Genomic DNA, 26,109 nt, shown 5'->3' on the forward strand with positions numbered 1-26,109 from the left:
CTTCCAGTACTTCTTAGCTGCTGTATACTACAGAGGAAGTTCTTTTCTTTTTGAATTTCTTTTCTGTCTGACCACAGTGCTCTCTGCTGACACCTCTGTCCATGTCAGGAACTGTCCAGAGCAGGAGAGGTTTGCTATGGGGATTTGTTCCTGATCTGGACAGTTCCTGACATGGACAGAGGTGTCAGTAGAGAGCACTGTGTTCAGACAGGAAATTAAAAAAGAAAAGAACTTCCTGTGGAGCATACAGCAGCTGATAAGTACTGGAAGGATTAAGATTTTTAAATAGAAGTCATTTAGAAATCTGTTCAACTTTTTGGCACCAGTTGATTTAAAAAAAAAAAAATTTTGCACCGGTGTACCCCTTTAAAGGGGTACGCTGGTGGAAAAAAATGTTTCTATAAAAAAATTTTTTGTATTTCAATTGCCTGATCCTTTAGTTCTTAGGGGGATGAGCCGTCATCAGAGGTGTCTGGCAGCGGCTTTCTCTCCTCTCCCCATTAAAGGGGTATTCCAGGCAAAACCTTTTTTATATATATCAACTGGCTCCGGAAAATTAAACAGACTTGTAAATTACTTCCATTAAAAAATCTTAATCCTTCCAATAGTTATTAGCTTCTGAAGTTTTCTGTCTAACTGCTCAATGATGATGTCACGTCCCGGGAGCTGTGCATGATGGGAGAATATCCCCATAGGAACTGCACAGCTCCCGGGACGTGAGTCATCAGAGAGCAGTTAGACAGAAAACAACAACTCAACTTCAGAAGCTAATAACTATTGGAAGGATTAAGATTTTTTAACAGAAGTAATTTACAAATCTGTTTAACTTTCCGGAGCCAGTTGATATATAAAAAAAATCTCCTGTATGGAGCCCTGACTCTCCCCCCCCCCCCCCCATGTCACGACCTCCGCCCGAAGTGTGGGTCGCCACACCCGCTCTATATATCTCAATGGGAGAGCTGTTCGGCCATCTTAATCTCTCCCATAGAGATATATGGAGGGGACGTGGCAGTGGCTGCCACCACTTCGGGCGGGGTCCGTGATGCGCAGCTCCAGGGGAGAGCCAAGGCTCCATACAGGAGATCGCGGGGGGGGGGCAGCGCTCAGACCCCCCCACAATCTAAAATGTATAAGTTTTAAAATGTATAAAATTTTTATCCTTGAGATATCTCCTTTAAAAATTAAATAAATAAATAAAAATAAATAAATAAATAAATAGAATTATAATAAATAAATAAAATAAATAATAATAATAAATAAATAAATATAATAAATAATAATAATAATTAAATAAATAAAATAAAATTGTAAAGCTATCAAGAGTCCAGACAACTCCTTTAAAGGGGTATTCCAGGAAAAAACTTTTTTTGTTATATATCAACTGGTTCCAGAAAGTTAAACAGATTTGTAAATTACTTCTATTAAAAAATCTTAATCCTTTCAGTACTTATGAGCTTCTGAAGTTAAGGTTGTTCTTTTCTGTCTAAGTGCTCTCTGATGACACGTGTCTCGGGAAATGCCCAGTTTAGAAGCAAATTCCCATAGCAAACCTCTTCTAAACTGGGCGGTTCCCGAGACACGTGTCATCAGAGATTACTTAGACAGAAAAGAACAACCTAAACTTCAGAAGCTCATAAGTACTGAAAGGATTAAGATTTTTTAATAGAAGTAATTTACAAATCTGTTTAACTTTCTTCCTGGATAACCCCTTTAAATTAGAATATATAGGCTATTTAAAAAAAAAATTAAAATAAAACAAATTTTTTGTTTTAAATCACAATCGCAGTAACTTATGGAATATGGCGTTTAGGAAGGGGGGCACGTGGCTGTAATTCGGAAGCCATTGTGCGAGGACGTGAACTAAGAATATCTTCAAAATCCTACGTGAGAACATCATTGTACTTACTCAACCATAGGAACCACAGGGGAAAAAAACTATATATATATATAAAATTTGAGGCAAGAACAAGCGCCCAATTGTGAATGTGAGGTTCTGGCGCGGTCCTCGGTGTGGTTGGTACGTTTGCAGAGGGTTACGGGGAATTTGTTAAGCTTTAATCCAATGCACATATTTTTTTGGCAGGCTGAGTAAGAAGAACCTTGAGATGAACTGTACAAATGACTACCTGCCTCTGGGATGAGGTCATGGTGGCCGCCACTTACTTTTGTTGATGGGGTCCGTCATTGGGATGCCGATCCGGATACAGTTGCTGGCCTCGGGGCTGTCTGGCTGCGGAAGGTCCTCGCAGTTGGGCAGCTTTAATGTCCTTAAAATCATAGTGTTGGATCTGGCGAAGATGTACTCGGCCTGACACAGGACGTTCTCCAGGATCTCGCACTCATCCCGACACAGGTCTCGCGGTTTAGGCGAGGAGGATGTTTCGGAGCAGTATGGGAAGGCGTAGTGGCAGAGAGACGGGATGGCGAACTGAGAGCATTTATCCGATAGGTGATTGGAGGTGCCGATCATGGTGAAGGCGGCTGAAATAGGAGAAATGGGTCAGTAAACCAGAAAACGGGATAGGTAGGTACAGATGAAGGTCATCCGGCAAGGATCCTCTTTATCTTGGATCCTCTTTATCTTAAAATTCCGATTTGTGGCCATACGGCCACAAATCGGAATTTTAAGATAAAGAGGATCCTTGCCGGGAGACCTTCATCTGTACCTACCTATCCTCCACCGTTCCTTAAAGGGGTACTCCGGTGAAAACCTTTTTTCTTTTAAATCAACTGGTGGCAGAAAGTTAAACATATTTGTAAATTACTTCTATTAAAAAAATCTTAATCCTTCCTGTACTTATTAGCTGCTGAATACTACAGAGGAAATTCTTTTCTTTTTGGAATGCTCTCTGATGACATCACGACCACAGTTCTCTCTGCTGACGTTATTATAATAATAACAACGCTTTATTTATTGTTGTCCTTAGTGGGATTTGAACCCAAGTCCCCAGCACTACAAGGCAGCAGTGCTAACCACTGAGCCACCATGCTGCCCTTAGCATACATCTGCTATGCATGGTTGATAAAATGGTCAGAAGAAAAAAAGCTTTTCACCGGAGTACCCCTTTAAAGGGGTATTCTGGATTTATAAATTTTATCCACTATCCAAAGGATAGGGGATAAGATATCTGATCGCAGGGGTCCAGCTGCTGGGACCCCCGCGATCTTGGTCCAGACCCCGAAGTAGAGTGGTCTCATGGATAAAAAGGTATCCCTATCTCCCATATAGGGGATACGTTTTAGATCGCAGGGGGTCCGAGCTCTAGGGCTCCCCCTGATCTCCGGTATGGACCCCCGACTCTCCCCCCGGTGAGGGGGTCACCACGCCCCCTCCATATATCTTAATGGGAGTGCTGTTCGGCCATGTTAGTCTCTCCCATAGAGATATATGGAGGGGGTGTGGCTGCCACCACTTCGGGCGGGGGTCGTGACGCGCCGCTCCAGGGGAGAGCCAAGGCTTCATACAGGAGATCGCGGGGGGCCCAGCGCTTAGAACCCCCACAATCTAAACTGTAGACATTTTTTAATTTATAAAGTTTTTATCCATGAGATATCTCCTTTAAAATAAATAAAAAAATAATAAATACATAAATAAATAAAATAAATAATAAATAAATAAAATAAAATTGTAGAGCTATCAAGAGTCCAGGCAACTCCTCGGAATCGGAATTTTAAGATAAAGAGGACCCCTGCTGGGAGACCTTCATCTGTACCTACCTATCCTGTACTGTTCCTTAAAGGGGTATTCCGGCTTTATACATTTTATCCACTATCCAAAGTATAGGGGATAAGATGTCTGATCGCAGGGGTCCCGCCACTGAGACCCCGTGATCTTGGTGCAGCCCCCGTCACGCCCCCCTCCCAAGGGGGCGTGGCATGATGTCAAGATGGGGGGCGTGGCCATGACATCTCGGAGGCAGCGCCTAGTACGGAATGCTGGGTGCTGCACAGAGATCGTGGTGGTCCCAGCGGCGGGACCCCTGCAATCATACATCTTATCCCCTATCCTTTGGATAAACTGTCATTCCTAGGGTAGAGCCTGCAGGGGGCAGACATGACACAAGATTTTCTCTTTGGTGTTCCTTGAATCTCGGTGTCATGCTCCGCCTCTTAGGCACTGCACTAACATGAGCACCATTTTATAACCCCATCCCTAAAGTTGAGCCCAAGCTCTGTTTAGGCTGATGAGGGAGAGAGCTGCCTCTGCTACTATACTGAGTATATTTTTTGATACTTATATGATGGATGATTTGTTTATGCAAATAGTGATCCATGTAGAACCACCCTATTAGTTTCTACGTTTTAGTGATTTATACTGAGTATACCAAAGCATTTCATCAGTGAACAAAAGAAAGAAAAAAAAGATGAAAAAAAAAAAGAAAATATATGAATAAAAAAAAAAAAAGATGTAGCAGAGTTAACAGTTTACTCTGTTACATCTGTACAGTACTTATTCTTTTATTATTTTTTATTTTTACATATCTATCTATATATATATCTGTATATCTATATCTATCTATATATGCGTGTATATATCTATCTTTATCTGTATATCTATATCTATCTATATATGCGTGTATATATCTATCTTTATCTGTATATCTATATCTATCTATATATGCGTATCTATATCTATCTATCTCATCTATATCTATCTATCTATCTATCTCATATCAATATATCTATCTCATATCTATCTATCTATCTCATATCTATCTATCTATCTCATATCTATCTCATATCTATCTCATATCTATCTATCTATCTCATATCAATATATCTATCTCATATCTATCTATCTATCTCATATCTATCTATCTATTTATCTCATATCTATCTATCTATCTATCTATCTCATATCTATCTCATATCTATCTATATAAACTATACATATAAACTATATATATATATATATATATATATATATATATTTTTTTTTTTTTTCCTTTTTTATTTCCTTATATGGCCATGTAGATGTAAATAAAAAAGGTTTTGGTTCTTGGAAGTAAGCTGTACATGCAAAAACCGGCAAATGTGCCATTCAGGGCTCTGGGAAAGTGAAGTGATATCACGTAGCATATATACATTACAGACACTTCACTACGTCGGATTTCTTGATCTGTTTCCGTACCGGTGATCTGGTTTTCTATTTCTCCTTGCATGTGCAGAGATTCCATGTAGATGGTTCTGTTCCCGATAAACCGGGCGCAGGCGATTCCTCTGTACGGCTGGCAGTATCCATCTTCTTCGAACTCGTCCCTGGTGAGACAATAGGAAAGATGAGAACTGGGATCCACCACTAGGGAGCGCCACAAAACAAGACGTGAAGCGGCACAATAGTATTATGTTGCGCAATACAAGAACGGAGCAGAAAGGCTACAGGAATCACCAATATATATGTCAGGGCATGATGGGAATTGTAGTTCTGCAAAAGGCTTTGATATAGTGAGATAAATTAAGATTCCTCAGTATACTGTTGATAGTATGTGGTGCAGTGTTTCCCAACTAGGGTGTCCTCAGCTGTTGCCAAACTACAACGCCCAACATGCCCAGACAGCTGAAGGCTATCCGGGTCATGCTGAGAGTTGTAGTTTTGCAACAGTCGGAGATACAATGATTGGAAAACACTGGCCTTAGGTTGTCCAGGCATGCTGGGAGTTGTAGTTTTGCAACAGCTGGAGGCACACTGGTTAGAAAACACTGGCCTAAGGTTGTCCAGACATGCTGAGAGTTGTAGTTTTGCAACAGCTGGAGGCACACTGGTTAGAAAACACTGGTCTAAGGTTGTCCAGGCATGCTGGGAGTTGTAGTTTTGCAACAGCTGGAGGAACACTGGCCAGAAAACACTGGCCTAAGGTTATCCAGGCATGCTGGGAGTTGTAGTTTTGCAACAGTTGGAGGTACACTGGTTGGGAAACACTGGCCTAAGGTTGTCCAGGCATGCTGGGAGTTGTAGTTTTGCAACAGCTGGAGGCACACTGGTTAGGAAACAATGGCCTAAGGCTGTCCAGGCATGCTGGGAGTTATAGTTTTGCAACAGCTGGAGGCACACTGGCCAGAAAACACTGGCCTAAGGTTGTCCAGGCATGCTGGGAGTTGTAGTTTTGCAACAGTTGGAGGTACACTGGCCAGAAAACACTGGCCTAAGGTTATCCAGGCATGCTGGGAGTTGTAGTTTTGCAACAGTTGGAGGTACACTGGTTGGGAAACACTGGCCTAAGGTTGTCCAGGCATGCTGGGAGTTGTAGTTTTGCAACAGCTGGAGGCACACTGGTTAGGAAACAATGGCCTAAGGCTGTCCAGGCATGCTGGGAGTTATAGTTTTGCAACAGCTGGAGGCACACTGGCCAGAAAACACTGGCCTAAGGTTGTCCAGGCATGCTGGGAGTTGTAGTTTTGCAACAGTTGGAGGTACACTGGTTGGGAAACACTGGCCTAAGGCTGTCCAGGCATGATGGGAGTTGTAGTTTTGCCACAGCTGGAGACACTCTGTTTGGGAAGCACTGAAGTAGAGGTTGTAAGCCTGGTTCACATTGTGATTTACTGCCCTTAACACTTTCTAACATCAGTGAATCTTAGCATTAGGAGACCGTCAGCCTCGGACCATAAATTTTGTTAATCCATTCATTCATCCGCCATATAGTGTCAATGTGTCCGATAACAGATGTTCTTGTGTTTTTTATCTGTCCCGGTCCTTAAAAAGACAGGCATAGAGTTACATAAGTCATAAGGTTACAAAAAAGAGTCCATCAAGTTCAAACTATATCCCTACTGCAGCTTTATCCAACTATGTGCCTCCAGCTGTTGCAAAACGACAACTCCGAGCATGCCTGGGCAGCCTTTGGCTGTACAGGCAAGCTGAGACTTGTAGTTTTGAAACAGCTGGGGGCACCATGGTTGGGAAACACTACACTGCATAGTATTAAGAGCATAGTGAGGAATCCTAATTCATCCTACTATATCAGCACCATGTTGCAGGCATGCTGGGAGTCGAAATCTTGCACTATCCTAGGAAAAGAGCAATGTTTCCCCAACCAGTGTGTCTCCAGCTGTTGCAAAACTACAACTCCCAGCATGCACGGACAGCCAACGGCTGTCCGTGCATGCTGGGAGTTGTAGTTTTGCAACAGCTGGAGGCACCCCGGTTGGGAAACAGTGTTGTTGATTGGAAAACCCGATTAATATTCTGTTTCCGGGGTGATACCTTGTTACAATGTATCAGTGTAAATAAGGATTGGACTGGATACAATTGTAGCAGGGTTTTTACCCTTTTTATATAAATGATATTGTTCCAGTTCTGTGACAGCAAGCAGAGATCTTGAAATGGTGAGGAGGTCAGGGTGCGTTCACACGGCTGTCTGTCTCTGTTTTTTTTAATCACCGTTCCGGTACCGTTCTTGCAGGCTGTAAACGGATTAAAAATGGTTTGAAAAAAATCCCATTCATGTCAATGGGATTTTTTTTACAATCCGTTTATATCCGTTTGTACCCGTCTGCACTCATTTCCGTTTTTTTTTATGGCAGAAAAAACGGCGCATGCTGTATTTTTCTTCCGTCGGAAAAAAAAATGGTAGAAAAACGAATGCAGTAAATTTAGCATTGAAGTCTATGGAAAACAGATGAGCCTTTAATGTCATCCGTTTGCATCCGTTTTTTGATCCGTTTTTATTTACTTCTGAGCTCAGAACAAAAGAAAATATTTTTGGGGGGTTTATTAACAGAACAATAACGGGTTCATATGGCTAGCATCCGTTTGCATCCATTATTGTCCGTTTATTTTTATTAAAGTCCGTTTTTATTTTTTGACGGGAAAAGAACGGGACGGGACGGGTCTAGACGGCCGTGTGAACGCAGCCTTAAAGGGGTATTCCAGGAAAAAACTTTTATTTTTTAGATCAACTGGCTCCAGAAAGTTAAACAGATTTGTAAATTACTTCTATTAAAAAAATCTTAATCCTTCCAATAATTATCAGCTACTGAAGTTGAGTTGTTCATATCTGTCTGGAAACAGTGCTCTCTGCTGACATCTCTGTCTGTCTCAGGAACTGCACAGAGTAGAAGAGGTTTGCTATGGGGATTTGCTTCTACTCTGGACAGTTCCCGAGACACGTGTCATCAGAGAGCACTTAGACAGAAAAGAACAACTCAACTTCAGCAGCTCATAAGTACTGAAAGGATTAAGATTTTTTTATTGGAAGTAATTTACAAATCTGTTTAACTTTCTAGAGCCAGTCGATATATAAAAAACAGTTTTTCCCTGGATAACTCCTTTAAACGCAATATATATTACAAAGCTGTAGAACTTTTCATTGTTTACAAATATATACAAGTTTATGTACATAATAGGGGAACTGTTCTACAATGCAAATAAATGTTATTAATTATGTAGCAGTGGTCTCCAAACTATGGACCTCCAGATGTTGCAAAACTATAACTCCCAGCAAGCTCGGACAGCCAACTGCTGTCCGGGCATGCTGGGAGTTGTAGTTTTGCCTCATCTTAAAGGGTCCCAGTTTGGAGACCACTGATGTAGAGCAATGTTATCCATCCTGGGGCTCTCCAGCTGCTGCAGAATACAGCTACCATAGGCTGGCAGGGCATGATGGGAGTTGTAGTTTTTGGAATAGGTCCAAAAGACACCGGTTGGAGAACACTGACGTTGAGGTTGGTGTCTAATATCACACTGAGGGTAGCAGAGAATTATAAGCTTGCAGTAAGTCAGTGGAAATTTGAATGCAGCTCCGGATGTAACTGTTGCATAAAACATACTAAACCTTAAAGGGGCACTCTGGAGGAAGAAAAATGTTTTTTTTTAACTCAACTGGCGTCAGAAAATTATACAATTTTGTAAATTACTTCTATTTCAAAATCTTGATCCTTCCAGTACTTATCAGCTGCTGTATGCTCCAGAGGAAGTTGTGCAGTTCTGACAACAGTGCTCTCTGCTGACACCTCTGTCCATGTTAGGAACTGTCCACAGCAGGAGAGGTTTTCTATGGGGATATGATTCTGACACGGACAGAGGTGTCAGCAGAGAGCAATGTTGTCAGACAGAAAAGAAATTCACAAATTTCTGTTTTATACAGCAGCTAATAAGTACTGGAAGCATTAAGATTTTTCAATAGAAGTTATTTGCAAATCTGTTTACCGTAACTTTCAGACACCAGTTGATTTGAAAACATTTGTTTTCTACTTGTTTCCACCGGAGCTCTCCTTTAAAGGGGTACTCCCCTGGAAAACTGGTGCCAGAAAGTTAAACAAATTTGTAAATTACTTCTATTAAAAAAATCTTAATCCTTCCAGTACTTATCAGCTTCTATTTGCTCCACAGGAAGTTATTTTCTTTTGGAATTTCCTTTTCAGTCTGACCACAGTGCTCTCTGCTGACACCTCTGTCCATTTTAGGAACTGTCTGGAGCAGGAGAGGTTTGCTATGGGGATTTGTAAATTATTTCTACATAAAAATCCTAATCCTTCCAGTACTTATCAGCTGCTGTATGTTCCACAGGAAGTTGTGTAGTTCTTTCCAGTCTGACCACAGTGCTCTCTGCTGACACCTCTGTCCAGATCAGGAACTATCCAGAGAAGGAGAAAATCATTATAGCAAACCTCTCCTGCTCTGGACAGTTCTTGACATGGACAGAGGTGTCAGCAGAGAGCACTGTGGTCAGACTGGAAAGAAGTACACAACTTCTTGCGGAGCATACAGCAGCTGATAAGTACTGGAAGGATTAAGATTTTTATATAGAAGTCATTTACAAATCTGTATAACTTTCTGGCACCAGTTGACTTGAAAACAATTGTTTTCTACCGGAGTACCCCTTTAAGTGAGTAACTCCAGGACCTCTTGTTGGTGGGTCAAGTCCTCGAAGTCCTATCATGGATGGTAGAGGTCCTAGAGTAAAGAAGGACCAGAAGGGTTTCCAATAGATGTGCCAGTGGTCTCAAACTGTGGCCCTCCAGATGTTGCAAAACTTCAACTCCCAGCATGCCCGGACAGCCAACGGCTGTCCGGGCATGCTGGGAGTTGGAGTTTTGCAACATCTGGAGGGCCACAGTTTGAGACCACTGATATATGCACTATAGGGGCTTGCTCGGGAGCTAGTTCATTAAAAATAAAAAAATTAAAGACCTTTTATCCTTCAGAGTACCCCTTTAAGCTTTTCACTGCAAAATAAGTAAAGCAAAGTATAAAGTTATATTCTGACTGGACACAATCTTGAGCATTGTACTGGAAATTTGCTTTGCGGCAGGCGTGGCAGGCGAAAAGTTAATGCTTGCTTTCAGAATTGGCGCCGGGTCAGATCTGGGACCGAGAGCTTTGCCCATTAGGCAGGAATCTTACGCCGCTAAGAACGAGCCGAGGGAAGTGATACGGTGACACTGGAGCAGCATTCAGCCTGAATGACTCCGCTGGATTCTTAATAATCACCAATAAGAAATAAAAGAGGGACATTCAGGAGGTGCCAAGTGCAGGCGGAGTGCCCCGCTTTATTATATTGTGCGTTGGCGCTCTGCAAAGTGAAATGCATCAGGGTGACGTCCAATGGCAAAGCTGCTTTGTGATGTGAAAGTATTTTATTTTTTATTTTGTTCTTCGCCATAGAATAAAGCTGAGTCCAGATCCTGAATACCTGGCTGCAGTCCACAGGAGGACTGTGAGACATTCAGGAACGTGGGGTAGGACAAGTATACAAGAAACGCCTTGTGAGCTACAAGACGGGCGAGGACATTCTTCTAGGCCTCATCACATACAGCCCCACGCTCACTAAGGGTTAAATGATAGAATAGTGCTATGTGGTGGTATCATGAAGTCATGGTGTAGCACTATTATTCCAGTGGTATCATGAAGTCATGGTATAGCACTATTATTCCAGTGGTATCATGAAGTCATGGTGTAGCACTATTATTCCAGTGGTATCATGAAGTCATGGTGTAGCACTATTATTCCAGTGGTATCATGAAGTCATGGTGTAGCACTATTATTCCAGTGGTATCATGAAGTCATGGTGTAGCACTATTATTCCAGTGGTATCATGAAGTCATGGTGTAGCACTATTATTCCAGTGGTATCATGAAGTCATGGTGTAGCACTATTATTCCAGTGGTATCATGAAGTCATGGTGTAGCACTATTATTCCAGTGGTATCATGAAGTCATGGTGTAGCACTATTATTCCAGTGGTATCATGAAGTCATGGTGTAGCACTATTATTCCAGTGGTATCATGAAGTCATGGTGTAGCACTATTATTCCAGTGGTATCATGAAGTCATGGTGTAGCACTATTATTCCAGTGGTATCATGAAGTCATGGTGTAGCACTATTATTCCAGTGGTATCATGAAGTCATGGTGTAGCACTATTATTCCAGTGGTATCATGAAGTCATGGTGTAGCACTATTATTCCAGTGGTATCATGAAGTCATGGTGTAGCACTATTATTCCAGTGGTATCATGAAGTCATGGTGTAGCACTATTATTCCAGTGGTATCATGAAGTCATGGTGTAGCACTATTATTCCAGTGGTATCATGAAGTCATGGTGTAGCACTATTATTCCAGTGGTATCATGAAGTCATGGTGTAGCACTATTATTCCAGTGGTATCATGAAGTCATGGTATAGCACTATTATTCCAGTGGTATCATGAAGTCATGGTGTAGCACTATTATTCCAGTGGTATCATGAAGTCATGGTGTAGCACTATTATTCCAGTGGTATCATGAAGTCATGGTGTAGCACTATTATTCCAGTGGTATCATGAAGTCATGGTGTAGCACTATTATTCCAGTGGTATCATGAAGTCATGGTGTAGCACTATTATTCCAGTGGTATCATGAAGTCATGGTGTAGCACTATTATTCCAGTGGTATCATGAAGTCATGGTGTAGCACTATTATTCCAGTGGTATCATGAAGTCATGGTGTAGCACTATTATTCCAGTGGTATCATGAAGTCATGGTGTAGCACTATTATTCCAGTGGTATCATGAAGTCATGGTGTAGCACTATTATTCCAGTGGTATCATGAAGTCATGGTGTAGCACTATTATTCCAGTGGTATCATGAAGTCATGGTGTAGCACTATTATTCCAGTGGTATCATGAAGTCATGGTGTAGCACTATTATTCCAGTGGTATCAGGAAGTCATGGTGTAGCACTATTATTCCAGTGGTATCATGAAGTCATGGTGTAGCACTATTATTCCAGTGGTATCATGAAGTCATGGTGTAGCACTATTATTCCAGTGGTATCATGAAGTCATGGTGTAGCACTATTATTCCAGTGGTATCATGAAGTCATGGCGTAGCACTATTATTCCAGTGGTATCATGAAGTCACGGTGTAGCACTATTATTCCAGTGGTATCATGAAGTCATGGTGTAGCACTATTATTCCAGTGGTATCATGAAGTCATGGTGTAGCACTATTATTCCAGTGGTATCATGAAGTCATGGTGTAGCACTATTATTCCAGTGGTATCATGAAGTCATGGTGTAGCACTATTATTCCAGTGGTATCATGAAGTCATGGTGTAGCACTATTATTCCAGTGGTATCATGAAGTCATGGTGTAGCACTATTATTCCAGTGGTATCATGAAGTCATGGTGTAGCACTATTATTCCAGTGGTATCATGAAGTCATGGTGTAGCACTATTATTCCTGTGGTATCATGAAGTCATGGTGTAGCACTATTATTCCAGTGGTATCATGAAGTCATGGTGTAGCACTATTATTCCTGTGGTATCATGAAGTCATGGTGTAGCACTATTATTCCAGTGGTATCATGAAGTCATGGTGTAGCACTATTATTCCAGTGGTATCATGAAGTCATGGTGTAGCACTATTATTCCAGTGGTATCATGAAGTCATGGTGTAGCACTATTATTCCAGTGGTATCATGAAGTCATGGTGTAGCACTATTATTCCAGTGGTATCATGAAGTCATGGTGTAGCACTGTTATTCCAGTGGTATCATGAAGTCATGGTGTAGCACTATTATTCCAGTGGTATCATGAAGTCATGGTGTAGCACTATTATTCCAGTGGTATCATGAAGTCATGGTGTAGCACTATTATTCCAGTGGTATCATGAAGTCATGGTGTAGCACTATTATTCCAGTGGTATCATGAAGTCATGGTGTAGCACTATTATTCCAGTGGTATCATGAAGTCATGGTGTAGCACTATTATTCCAGTGGTATCATGAAGTCATGGTGTAGCACTATTATTCCAGTGGTATCATGAAGTCATGGTGTAGCACTATTATTCCAGTGGTATCATGAAGTCATGGTGTAGCACTATTATTCCAGTGGTATCATGAAGTCATGGTGTAGCACTATTATTCCAGTGGTATCATGAAGTCATGGTGTAGCACTATTATTCCAGTGGTATCATGAAGTCATGGTGTAGCACTATTATTCCAGTGGTATCATGAAGTCATGGTGTAGCACTATTATTCCAGTGGTATCATGAAGTCATGGTGTAGCACTATTATTCCAGTGGTATCATGAAGTCATGGTGTAGCACTATTATTCCAGTGGTATCATGAAGTCATGGTGTAGCACTATTATTCCAGTGGTATCATGAAGTCATGGTGTAGCACTATTATTCCAGTGGTATCATGAAGTCATGGTGTAGCACTATTATTCCAGTGTATCATGAAGTCATGGTGTAGCACTATTATTCCAGTGGTATCATGAAGTCATGGTGTAGCACTATTATTCCAGTGGTATCATGAAGTCATGGTGTAGCACTATTATTCCAGTGGTATCATGAAGTCATGGTGTAGCACTATTATTCCAGTGGTATCATGAAGTCATGGTGTAGCACTATTATTCCAGTGGTATCATGAAGTCATGGTGTAGTACTATTATTCCAGTGGTATCATGAAGTCATGGTGTAGCACTATTATTCCAGTGGTATCATGAAGTCATGGTGTAGCACTATTATTCCAGTGGTATCATGAAGTCATGGTGTAGTACTATTATTCCAGTGGTATCATGAAGTCATGGTGTAGCACTATTATTCCAGTTGTATCATGACAGCACTACTTGGCAGCATGGGAACCGCGCATGATTTGTTTGGGGCCTAGCTGTCTGGTGCATTCTCCCTATTGGTGGAGCTACAGGGGTCGAAGAAACTGCAGGTGTGATGTGACCAGGCCCCTAAGCCAGAGAGTCCTGCAGGTCCGCTTCACCCACTTATACCAAAATGATCAGACAGGAATACTCCTTAATCATTCTGCTTAATTGTAAAAAAAAAAAATGTGTGGCTCCATAGTTACGGCTGCACAGGCTTCTCTATACCCTCTCTGTGCTCATCTCTATGATCATAGAGAGAACTGAGTGGTCATATAGTTACAGCTGCACAGTCCTCTCTATACCCTCTCTGCGCTCATCTCTATGATCATAGAGAGAACTGAGTGGTCATATAGTTACAGCTGCACAGTCCTCTCTGTCCCCTCCCTGCACTCATATCTATGATCATAGAGAGAACTGTGTGGTCATACAGTTACAGCTGCACAGTCCTCTCTATCCCCTCCCTGCACTCATATCTATGATCATAGAGAGAACTGTGTGGTCATACAATTACATCTGCACAGTCCTCTCTATCCCCTCCATGCACTCATCTTTATGATCATAGAGAGAACTGAGTGGTCAAACAGTTACATCTGCACAGTCCTCTCTATCCCCTCCCTGCACTCATATCTATGATCATAGAGAGAAATGTGTGGCCATACAATTACAGCTGCACAGTCCTCTCTATCCCCTCCCTGCACTCATCTCTATGATCATAAAGAGAACTGTGTGGTCATACAGATACAGCTGCACAGTCCTCTCTATCCCCTCCCTGCACTCATCTCTATGATCATATAGAGAACTGTGTGGTCATACAGTTCCAGCTGCACAGTCCTCTCTGTCCCCTCCCTGTCCTATAGTGTGTGCCCCCTTCTGTAGTCTCTTTCATTGTCATCTGTGAATATACAGTTCTAAGGGACTAGTCCGGACTGTATATACGAAGCGTGGGTTCTCATCTCATCCTGCACCAACTAGAATCTGTAAAACGTGCAGATTGACATGGACATGCCCACAGATGCGGGTCTGACTGCCATCTGTGATTGGGTGTGCCAAATCCTGGCAATGGTTTTTATGACCCAAAAGCTAATTATTTGTTAGACATCGCTCGTAAACCTCCGGAGTTTGATGTTACATCTGATTTACATTCATACACAGGCGGCGTATGGGCCACGCTATATAGAGCACTTACAGCAACGTCATTACGGGACCAGATGTGCCGCCATCTAGACCAGTAATTCGCAACCAGGGCGCCTCCAGCTGTTGCAAAACTACAACTTTCAGCATGCCCGGACAGACGGCTTTCTGGGCATGCTGGATGTTGTAGTTTTGCAACAGCTGGAGGCACCCTGGTTGGGAAACACTGATCTAGACAATCTCCTTCGTCTCATTAACATGGAGTTGGAAGATTTTAGGCGTGGCACAAATAAGATTATCACCCTTCTCTGCTGTCCCTTAGGTCAGAGCGATGTGATGACTTGACCTGTGTAGCTCCCGAGCAAGCCCCTATAGTGCATGTATCAGTGGTCTCAAACTGTGACCCTCCAGATGTTGCAAAACTTCAACTCCCAGCATGCCCGGACAGCCAACGGCTGTCCGGGCATGCTGGGAGTTGAAGTTTTGCAACATCTGGAGGGCCACAGTTTGAGACCACTGGCAGATGTATTGGAAACCCTTCTGGTCCTTTTTTACTCTAGGACCTCTACCATCTACGATGGGACTTCGAGGACTTGACCCACCATCAAGAGGTCCTGGAGTTACTCACTTAAAGGGGTACTCCATTGGAAAACAATTTTTTTCAAGTCAACTGGTGCCAGAAAGTTATACAGATTTGTAAATTACTCCTATAGGTGTCAGCAGAGAGCACTGTGGTCAGACTGGAAAGAGCTACACAACTTCCTCTGTAGTATACAGCAGCTGATAAGTACTGGAAGGGTTAAGATATTTATATAGAAGTAATTTACAGATCTGTATAACTTTCTGGCACCAGCTGATTGGAAAACATTTGTTTTCATCCGGAGTACCCCTTTAACTTCAAAGGGATTCCACAGTACCGCAGCTAAAATCGAGCATTTGCATTCCAAAAAAATGTAAGTCATGTCCTAAATTTTTGCAAAATTGCAAAAAGGCCCATTGAACTCATTTCTCTGCTAAATGCGGAGATCGCGTGCAATTGAATTATAAAGCCATGAATTATAAAGCACGTTTTTCCGTGCCCTCAGTATTCATGCGGAATTCATGCTGAAATGCATTGCATGCACAGATGCGGAAAAAATGCGGAACGCCGCGGCCGAAGTAGAAGAAAATGTAGATAATCCAGCTTCCTAAAACTTCAAATTCTCTATTCAATCCATTAAAAGTCAACAAAATGGTGCAGGATAAAAGCCAAATGAAACTCCGACGCGTTTCGGTTTACATAGAAACCTTATTCATGCCACGGCCACATTATTTGGCTGGAGTTACACATTTTTCCCACAGAGTTTCTGGCGTGTGATCATCCCTAAGGTGCTGTTTGCAGGTGCTTGCTTATCAGACCCTGCAATCTATAGCGCCAAATAACAGCATCAAATAACCTTGTGCCACCTTACTAAATAACACTGCTATGCGGGTATATTGTGACGGTATTTTAAGATTCCCCACCCCCCCCCCCAAAATAAAAAAAAGAGCTGTCAGCCTCTCCCATATGTGATGTAATATGAAGAAATTACAACTTAAAATATTTTATTTCAAAGCTATTTGAGGTGAGATAACATTACCCCCTGGCACACACATTGCCTGGCATGACTCAGTGAATGATGTCATCGGGCAGAACGTACAGATCAGCAGCCATGAGGTGACTAATCGTAGAGGAGCCACAGAAGATGCCATAGAGGATCCTCTGGAGGAGGCAGACAGACTTTAGGCTGTTTTGGCATGCAGGGAGTTGTAGTTTTGTAACAGCCCCTTCCCTGATCCTCTCTACAATAACCTCCGCTTCCAAAGGATCATGGGAGTAGGACAGTGTTTCCCGACCAGGGTGCCTCCAGCTGTTGCAAAACTACAACTCCCAGCATGCCCGGACAGCCAACGGCTGTCCGGGCATGCTGGGAGTTGCAGTTTTGCAACAGCTGGAAGCACCCTGATTTGGAAAACTGTCCTACTCCCATGATGCTATGGAAGTGGAGGTTATTGTAAAAAGGATCAGGGAAGGGGCTGTTACAAAACTACAACTCCCTACAAAAGACTGTCCTACTCGCTACTCCCATGATCCTTTGGAAATGGAGGTTATTGTAGAGAGGATCGGGGAGGGGCTGTTACAAAACTACAACTCCCTGCATGGCCAAACAGCCTAAAGTCTGTCTGCCTCCTTCAGAGGATCCACACTGTCTCTGAAAGGTAAATCAAGGCTTCCCTCTCACATCATTAGTGCAGTGGTGTTCAAACTGTGCACACTGTTCAAGCTCTTCTCGTCCTCCTATGCTATTATATAAGCAAAAAAAAAAAATAAATTCCCGGAGTCCTGACGCACAAGTTATAGAATATACTGTAGATATATATATATATATATAAGATGGATCTGGGGCCCCGCTCATTCCATCTTATATGTCAGCGGTATTATCTCTGCAGGATTAAAAACGGATGTGGAATGTACGGCAGCCGCGGTCCGACCATGGCTTTCAGCACTTTTAATTGCAGCCGATGGCGCTGGGTGATAGGGATCCGTAACCTCGCACGCTCATGGATTCTGGCATAGGGGGAGATTTATCAAAACCTGTGTAGAGGAAGAGTGGTGCAGTTGCCCATAGCAACCAATCAGATGGTTTCTTTTATGTTTAAAAAGGCCTCTAAAAAATGAAAGTGAAAGCGGAGTTCAGTTGCCCATAGCAACCAATCAGATGGTTTCTTTTATGTTTAAAAAGGCCTCTAAAAAATGAAAGTGAAAGCGAAGTTCAGTTGCCCATAGCAACCAATCAGATCATTTCTTTTATGTTTAAAAAGGCCTCTAAAAAATGAAAGTGAAAGCGGAGTTTAGTTGCCCATAGCAACCAATCAGATGGTTTCTATTATGTTTAAAAAGGCCTCTAAAAAACTGAAAGTGAAAGCGATCTGATTGGTTGCTATAGGCAACTGCCCCGCTCTTCCTCTATACAGGTTTTGACTAATCTCCCCCTCAGTGTCTGGCAGGGTAGGCCTCAGTGAGGCGGCACAGGCCCGAGGCCTAGGAGGTTCCTGCCGCACAGCCAATGTAGGTGTCATATTTACACAGCTATCTGTACGATTACCACGAACATTGGCGGCTGCGAGGGATTTATTCACAGCTGGAGCGCTTCGGATCAATCCCCCGTAATGTCCTAATATAAATACATGGAGCTTACACCGATGGTTTTGTGCCAGAATTAACTCTGCGCGTTACGTCGATGCGATCCACATGTTTTCCTTTGCGGGTGACGATCTGCGGCGTTACAATGTGAGATTTTATATTTCTGCAGATTATGCAAGTTAGAGATGTGTAAGAAATGTTATTTATATGGATGGAATAACCCAGGATAGCCTGATAGAGGGACTGTCCGCTTTAGGAAACTCAAGTAAATTCGGAGTTAAAGGGGTATTACAGAAAAAAATATTTAGTTTTAAATCAGCTGGTGCCAGAAAGTTATATAGATTTTTTAATTACTTCTATTTAAATATCTTAAGGGTACGTTTACACGGGCAGATTTTTTGCGGGTTTTCCGCTGCGTATTTGAAAGTGGGTAGGCTCTTCTCGGCTGTCAGCAGCAGATTTTCCGCTGCGGAAAATCTGCTGCAGTCCCTACTGACTTCAATGGGGCTTGTGGCGGATTTTCCGCAGCGTAAATTCCGCTGCGGGCAGCTGAGAAGAGCCCGCCCCCTTTCAAATACGCAGCGGAAAACCCGCAAAAAAAATTTGCCCGTGTGAACGTACCCCAAAGGGGTACTCCGCTGGAATTTTTTTTTATTTTTTAAATCAACTGGTGGCAGAAAGTTATTCAGATTTATAAATTACTTCTATTTAAAAATCTTAATCCTTCCAGTACTTATAAGCTGATGTATGCTCTAGAGGAAGTTGTCTAGTTCTTTCCAATCTGACAACAGTGCTCTCTGCTGACACCTCTGTACATTTTAGGAACTGTCCAGAGCAGTGGCAAATCCCCTTAGCAAACCTCTCCTGCTCTTGACAGTTCCTGACATGGACAGAGCAGAGGTGTCAGCAGAGAGCACTGTGGTCAAGCAGAAAGGAAATTTAAAAAGAAAATAACTTCCTCTGGAGCATACAGCAGCTGATAAGTACTGGAAGGATTAAGATTTTTTTAATAGAAGAAATTTACAAAACTGTTTAACGTTCTGGCGCCAGTTGATTAAAAAAAAAAAATGTTTTCCAGTGGAGTACCCCTTTAACCTTTCCAGTATTTAGCTGCTGTATGCCCTGCAGGAAGTCATGTAGTCTTTCCAATCCTACACAGTATTCTTTGCTGCCACCTCTGTCCGTGTCAGGAACTGTCCAAATCCCCATAGCAAACCTCTCCTGATCCTGACAGTTCCTGACACGGACAAAGGTGGCAGCAGAGAGCTCTGTGGTCAGACTGGAAAGACCTCATGCAGGACATGTTACTTGTATAACTTCAAATTTTCTGGTACCAGTTAATTTAAAAAAAATGTTTTACCCCCTTTAATAGAGGGGAAGGGGTTCTCTGTCCCGGATTAGAGAGTGGCAACAAAGAGTGTCTCTTGCTTTGGAGGACCTGTCCTGTCCTGATGTCAATGGACACTGTGTAATGACTCATTTCTCCAGTGATGGCGCTGGAGGGAAATCGTACACTTACTGACAGTTTTCTCTACAGATCACAGCTGATCGCTGGAGGCCATGGCGGGAGGACACGGGACCCTTCTAACAAGTAAGGATTGTCCAAAGTGGAGAGCCCCTTTAAATGTTACTGTCTTACATATACGGTAGGGGGCTGCAAATCACACAGGGATTTAAAGAGAGTATATATGTGTCATGTCCGATCCTGTAAGTATAAATTTAGCCCTGAGTGGTCCTTTAATTTGCACTGGAGAGCTAACCGGATATGCTGGGAGTTGTAGTTTGGCAACAGCTGGAGGCACCCTGGTTGGGAAACACTAAAGTAGGAGGACGAGAAGAGCTTGAACAGTGTGCACAGTTTAAAGACCACTGCACTAAGGCATGATATGAAAGATAAGCCTTGATTTACCTTTCAGGGACAGTGTGGATCCTCTGGAGGAGGCAGACAGAATTAGGCTAATCGGGCATGCAGGGAGTTGTCGTTTTGTATACTCTTTACAATAACCTCCACTTCCAAAGGATCATCGGAGTAGGACAGTTTTTCCAAACCAGGCGCCTCACGCTCTTTCAAAACTACAACTCCCAGCATGCCCGGACAGCCGTTGGCTGTCCGGGTATGCTGGGAGTTGTAGTTTTGCAACTGAAGTAGTTGTAGTTTTGAAACTGAACTGAAGAAGGAGGATGAGAAGAGCTTGAACAGTGTACACAGTTTAAAGACCACTGCACTAAGGCATGATATGAAAGATAAGCCTTGATTTACCTTTCAGGGACAGTGTGGATCCTCTGGAGGAGGCAGACAGAATTAGGCTAATCGGGCATGCAGGGAGTTGTCGTTTTGTAACAACCCCTCCCCGATCCTCTTTACAATAACCTCCACTTCCAAAGGATCATCGGAGTAGGACAGTTTTTCCAAAACAGGTGCCTCACGCTCTTTCAAAACTACAACTCCCAGCATGCCCGGACAGCCGTTGGCTGTCCGGGTATGCTGGGAGTTGTAGTTTTGCAACTGAATTAGTTGTAGTTTTGAAACTGAACTGAAGAAGGAGGATGAGAAGAGCTTGAACAGTGTACACAGTTTAAAGACCACTGCACTAAGGCATGATATCAAAGATAAGCCTTGATTTACCTTTCAGGGACAGTGTGGATCCTCTGAAGGAGGCAGACAGACCTTTAGCTGTTCGGGCATGTTGAGAGTTGTAGTTTTGCAACAGCTAGAGGCACCCTGGTTAGGATAAACTGAAGTAGGAGGATTACAAGAGCTTGAACAGTGTACACAGTTTAAAGACCACTGCACTAAGCCATGATATGAAAGATAAGCCTTGATTTACCTTTCAGGGACAGTGTGGATCCTCTGAAGGAGGAAGACAGACCTTTAGCTGTTCGGGCATGCTGGGAGTTGTAGTTTTGCAACAGCCCCTCCCCAATCCTCTCCACAACGACATCCGCTTACAAAGCATCATGGGAGGATATTCTAAAACATACAGACAACACCTTTTTGTAGGACCTTTTAGGATACACGGGCATCATAGTGGATCCTGACGGTCTTTATCCCCAACAATTATTCTCAGAAGTTATTTATAAGATCCGCTCCCTGATTTACAAGGTCTGCGGGGCTTTAATGTCACAGGAATGGCGGCATTATGTGTTTTCTAACATCCCAGAGCCTGATTGTATGGAAGATTTACATACATGGGATGGACTGTTCTCTCGCTGATTAGAATTTCTATGATGTCAGGTCTCATTACAATAGACCCGAGCTGAAAGAAGTCAGATCTATACCGAGACGTAAACATCGGCCGCAGAAGGTGACATGCTAAATGTCCTAATTATGGGGCGGTATGAAAGAGTGCGAGCGCCATGCAGAGCATTTATTTATAGTACAACAACATGACAACTACGGTATGTGCTAAGAACAATAGAAGGGCCACAACACATAACTTACATATACTATTAGAGACAGCATTATAGTGGTCATATTCTTGTATATAGGAGCAGTATTATAGGAGTTATATTCTTGTATATAGGGAGCAGTATTATAGTAGTTATATTCTTGTATATAGGAGGAAGTATTATAGTAGTTATATTCTTGTATATAGAAGCAGTATTATAGTAGTTATATTCTTGTATATAGGAGACAGTATTATAGTAGTTATATTCTTGTATATAGGAGCAGTATTATAATAGTTATATTCTTGTATATAGGGGCAGTATTATAGTAGTTATATTCTTGTATATAGGAGACAGTATTATAGTAGTTATATCCTTGTATATAGGAGCAGTATTATAGTAGTTATATTCTTGTATATAGGAGCGGTATTATAGTAGTTATATTCTTGTATATAGGAGCAGTATTATAGTAGTTATATTCTTGTATATAGAAGCAGTATTATAGTAGTTATATTCTTGTATATAGGAGGCAGTATTATAGTAGTTATATTCTTGTATATAGGGGCAGTATTATGGTAGTTATATTCTTGTATATAGGAGCAGTATTATGGTAGTTATATTCCTGTATATAGGAGCAGTATTATAGTAGTTATATTCTTGTATATAGGAGCAGTATTATAGTAGTTATATTCTTGTATATAGAAGCAGTATTATAGTAGTTATATTCTTGTATATAGGAGGCAGTATTATAGTAGTTATATCCTTGTATATAGGAGGCAGTATTATAGTAGTTATATTCTTGTATATAGGAGCGGTATTATAGTAGGTATATTCTTGTATATAGGAGCAGTATTATAGTAGTTATATTCTTGTATATAGGGGCAGTATTATAGTAGTTATATTCTTGTATATAGGAGCAGTATTATAGTAGTTATATTCTTGTATATAGGAGCGGTATTATAGTAGTTATATTCTTGTATATAGGAGCAGTATTATAGTAGTTATATTCTTGTATATAGGAGCAGTATTATAGTTATATTCTTGTATATAGGAGCAGTATTATAGGAGTTATATTCTTGTATATAGAAGCAGTATTATAGTAGTTATATTCTTGTATATAGGAGGCAGTATTATAGTAGTTATATTCTTGTATATAGGAGACAGTATTATAGTAGTTATATTCTTGTATTTAGGAGCAGTATTATAGTAGTTATATTCTTGTATATAGGAGCAGTATTATAGTAGTTATATTCTTGTATATAGGAGCAGTATTATAGTAGTTATATTCTTGTATATAGGAGGCAGTATTATAGTAATTATATTCTTGTATATAGGGGCAGTATTATAGTAGTTATATTCTTGTATATAGGAGGCAGTATTATAGTAGTTATATTCTTGTATATAGGAGCAGTATTATAGTTATATTCTTGTATATAGGAGCAGTATTATAGGAGTTATATTCTTGTATATAGAAGCAGTATTATAGTAGTTATATTCTTGTATATAGGAGGCAGTATTATAGTAGTTATATTCTTGTATATAGGAGACAGTATTATAGTAGTTATATTCTTGTATTTAGGAGCAGTATTATAGTAGTTATATTCTTGTATATAGGAGCAGTATTATAGTAGTTATATTCTTGTATATAGGAGCAGTATTATAGTAGTTATATTCTTGTATATAGGAGGCAGTATTATAGTAGTTATATTCTTGTATATAGGAGCAGTATTATAGTAGTTATATTCTTGTATATAGGAGCAGTATTATAGTAGTTATATTCTTGTATATAGGAACAGTATTATAGTAGTTATATTCTTATACACAGGGGGCAGTATTATAGTAGTTATATTCTTGTATATAGGAGCAGTATTATAGTAGTTATATTCTTGTATATAGGAACAGTATTATAGTAGTTATATTCTTATACACAGGGGGCAGTATTATAGTAGATATATTCTTGTATATAGGAGCAGTATTATAGTAGATATATTCTTGTATATAGGAGCAGTATTATAGTAGTTATATTCTTGTATATAGGAGCAGTATTATAGTAGTTATATTCTTGTATATAGGAGCAGTATTATAGTAGTTATATTCTTGTATATAGGAGAAGTATTATAGTAGTTATATTCTTGTATATAGGAGCAGTATTATAGTAGTTATATTCTTGTATATAGGAGCAGTATTATAGTAGTTATATTCTTGTATATAGGAGCAGTATTACAGTAGTTATATTCTTGTATATAGGAGCAGTATTATAGTAGTTATATTCTTGTATATAGGAACAGTATTATAGTAGTTATATTCTTATACACAGGGGGCAGTATTATAGTAGTTATATTCTTATACACAGGGGGCAGTATTATAGTAGTTATATTCTTATACACAGGGGGCAGTATTATCACATTAAGATCAACAAGCTGTTACAATGGAGGATCTAGTCATCAGATATATAAAATAAGTTTTTGTATATGAGTCACAAAGTCTCAGTAGTTTAGGTGCAGTTCTGGTTTTGGACTCTCCCTAGCTTAAAGTTTAGGTGTCAAAGCAAGAAATGCCAGCTCCCCAAATACACCTATAACATGACATTTTTGCACTTGCTGTCCACAGACCACATGAATTGCTGACAATTTGCTCTGAATCACACGGGGACATTTAGCAGAAGTGTAAATAAGGCCGTAAACTATGTGTAGTGGGGCAGGTCCCATTAATGCTCCTATTAACCACAGGAGTCAATGAGCGGCCATTTAAAGGTAATTATTTATTTCACCACAAACGACCCAACCACAATTAATCACATCTCTTAAAACTGCTTCACAGTTTTCTTCCCCCTCTGGCCTCACACGCGGCTGGTAATAATAATGTATCTGCCATGATTTACAGCCAGTTATACATACTGTACTATAAAAGTGCAGATTACTTATACATGTACGTAATGTATATAACATCAGCTCCAGGCACAAAACAGTTAAGTAAGATTTAATAAAGAGAACTTGACATCACATGTACAGATTCCTCACACAGGGGGCAAATACTTTCTATTGTCTGTTTTATATAGGCTTTGTTATACTGCAGATTTATCCTTGTGAGAATGCAAACTATATCCCTAGCAAAGAGGGAGAACCCTGAGACTTCGGAGACTCCATCAGCAGAATAGTGAGTGCAATTCTGGAGTATAATATAGGATAGAACTCAGGATCAGTACAGGATAAGTAATGTAATGTATGTACACAGTGACCCACCAGCAGAATAGTGAGTACAGCTCTGGAGTATAATACAGGATATAACTCAGGATCAGTACAGGATAAGTAATGTAATGTATGTGCACAGTGACCTCACCAGCAGAATAGTGAGTACAGCTCTGGAGTATAATACAGGATATAACTCAGGATCAGTACAGGATAAGTAATGTAATGTATGTACACAGTGACCCCACCAGCAGAATAGTGAGTACAGCTCTGGAGTATAATACAGGATATAACTCAGGATCAGTACAGGATAAGTAATGTAATGTATGTACACAGTGACCTCACCAGCAGAATAGTGAGTACAGCTCTGGAGTATAATATAGGATAGAACTCAGGATCAGTACAGGATAAGTAATGTAATGTATGTACACAGTGACCTCACCAGCAGAATAGTGAGTACAGCTCTGGAGTATAATATAGGATAGAACTCAGGATCAGTACAGGATAAGTAATGTAATGTATGTACACAGTGACCCCACCAGCAGAATAGTGAGTACAGCTCTGGAGTATAATACAGGATATAACTCAGGATCAGTACAGGATAAGTAATGTAATGTATGTACACAGTGACCTCACCAGCAGAATAGTGAGTACAGCTCTGATGTATAATACAGGATATAACTCAGGATCAGTACAGGATAAGTAATGTAATGTATGTACACAGTGACCTCACCAGCAGAATAGTGAGTACAGCTCTGGAGTATAATACAGGATATAACTCAGGATCAGTACAGGATAAGTAATGCAATGTAGGTACACAGTGATCTCAACAGCAGAATAGTGAGTACAGCTCTGGTGTATAATACAGGATATAACTCAGGATCAGTACAGGATAAGTAATGTAATGTATGTACACAGTGACCTCACCAGCAGAATAGTGAGTACAGCTCTGGAGTATAATATAGGATAGAACTCAGGATCAGTACAGGATAAGTAATGTAATGTATGTGCACAGTGACCTCACCAGCAGAATAGTGAGTACAGCTCTGGAGTATAATACAGGATATAACTCAGGATCAGTACAGGATAAGTAATGTAATGTATGTACACAGTGACCCCACCAGCAGAATAGTGAGTACAGCTCTGGAGTATAATACAGG

General features: G+C 40.9%; 1 protein-coding gene across 4 annotated transcripts in view; it reads right to left on the reverse strand.

The window, feature by feature from the left end:
- The window catches only part of ROR1 (receptor tyrosine kinase like orphan receptor 1), a 318,627-nt gene that overhangs the window by 28,243 nt on the left and 264,275 nt on the right, over positions 1–26,109 (reverse strand). For all 4 annotated transcript variants that reach the window (XM_056532850.1, XM_056532852.1, XM_056532851.1 and 1 more), the window contains exons 5-6: positions 5,132–5,259; positions 2,164–2,481 (exon numbers count right to left, since the gene is read on the reverse strand). In XM_056532850.1, coding sequence (XP_056388825.1) covers positions 2,164–2,481; positions 5,132–5,259 — 446 coding nt within the window. The remainder of the gene's footprint in view (positions 1–2,163; positions 2,482–5,131; positions 5,260–26,109) is intronic.

The sequence above is a fragment of the Hyla sarda genome, chromosome 7, assembly GCF_029499605.1.
Source record: "Hyla sarda isolate aHylSar1 chromosome 7, aHylSar1.hap1, whole genome shotgun sequence".
In the NCBI taxonomy this organism is placed as follows: Eukaryota; Metazoa; Chordata; class Amphibia; order Anura; family Hylidae; genus Hyla; species Hyla sarda.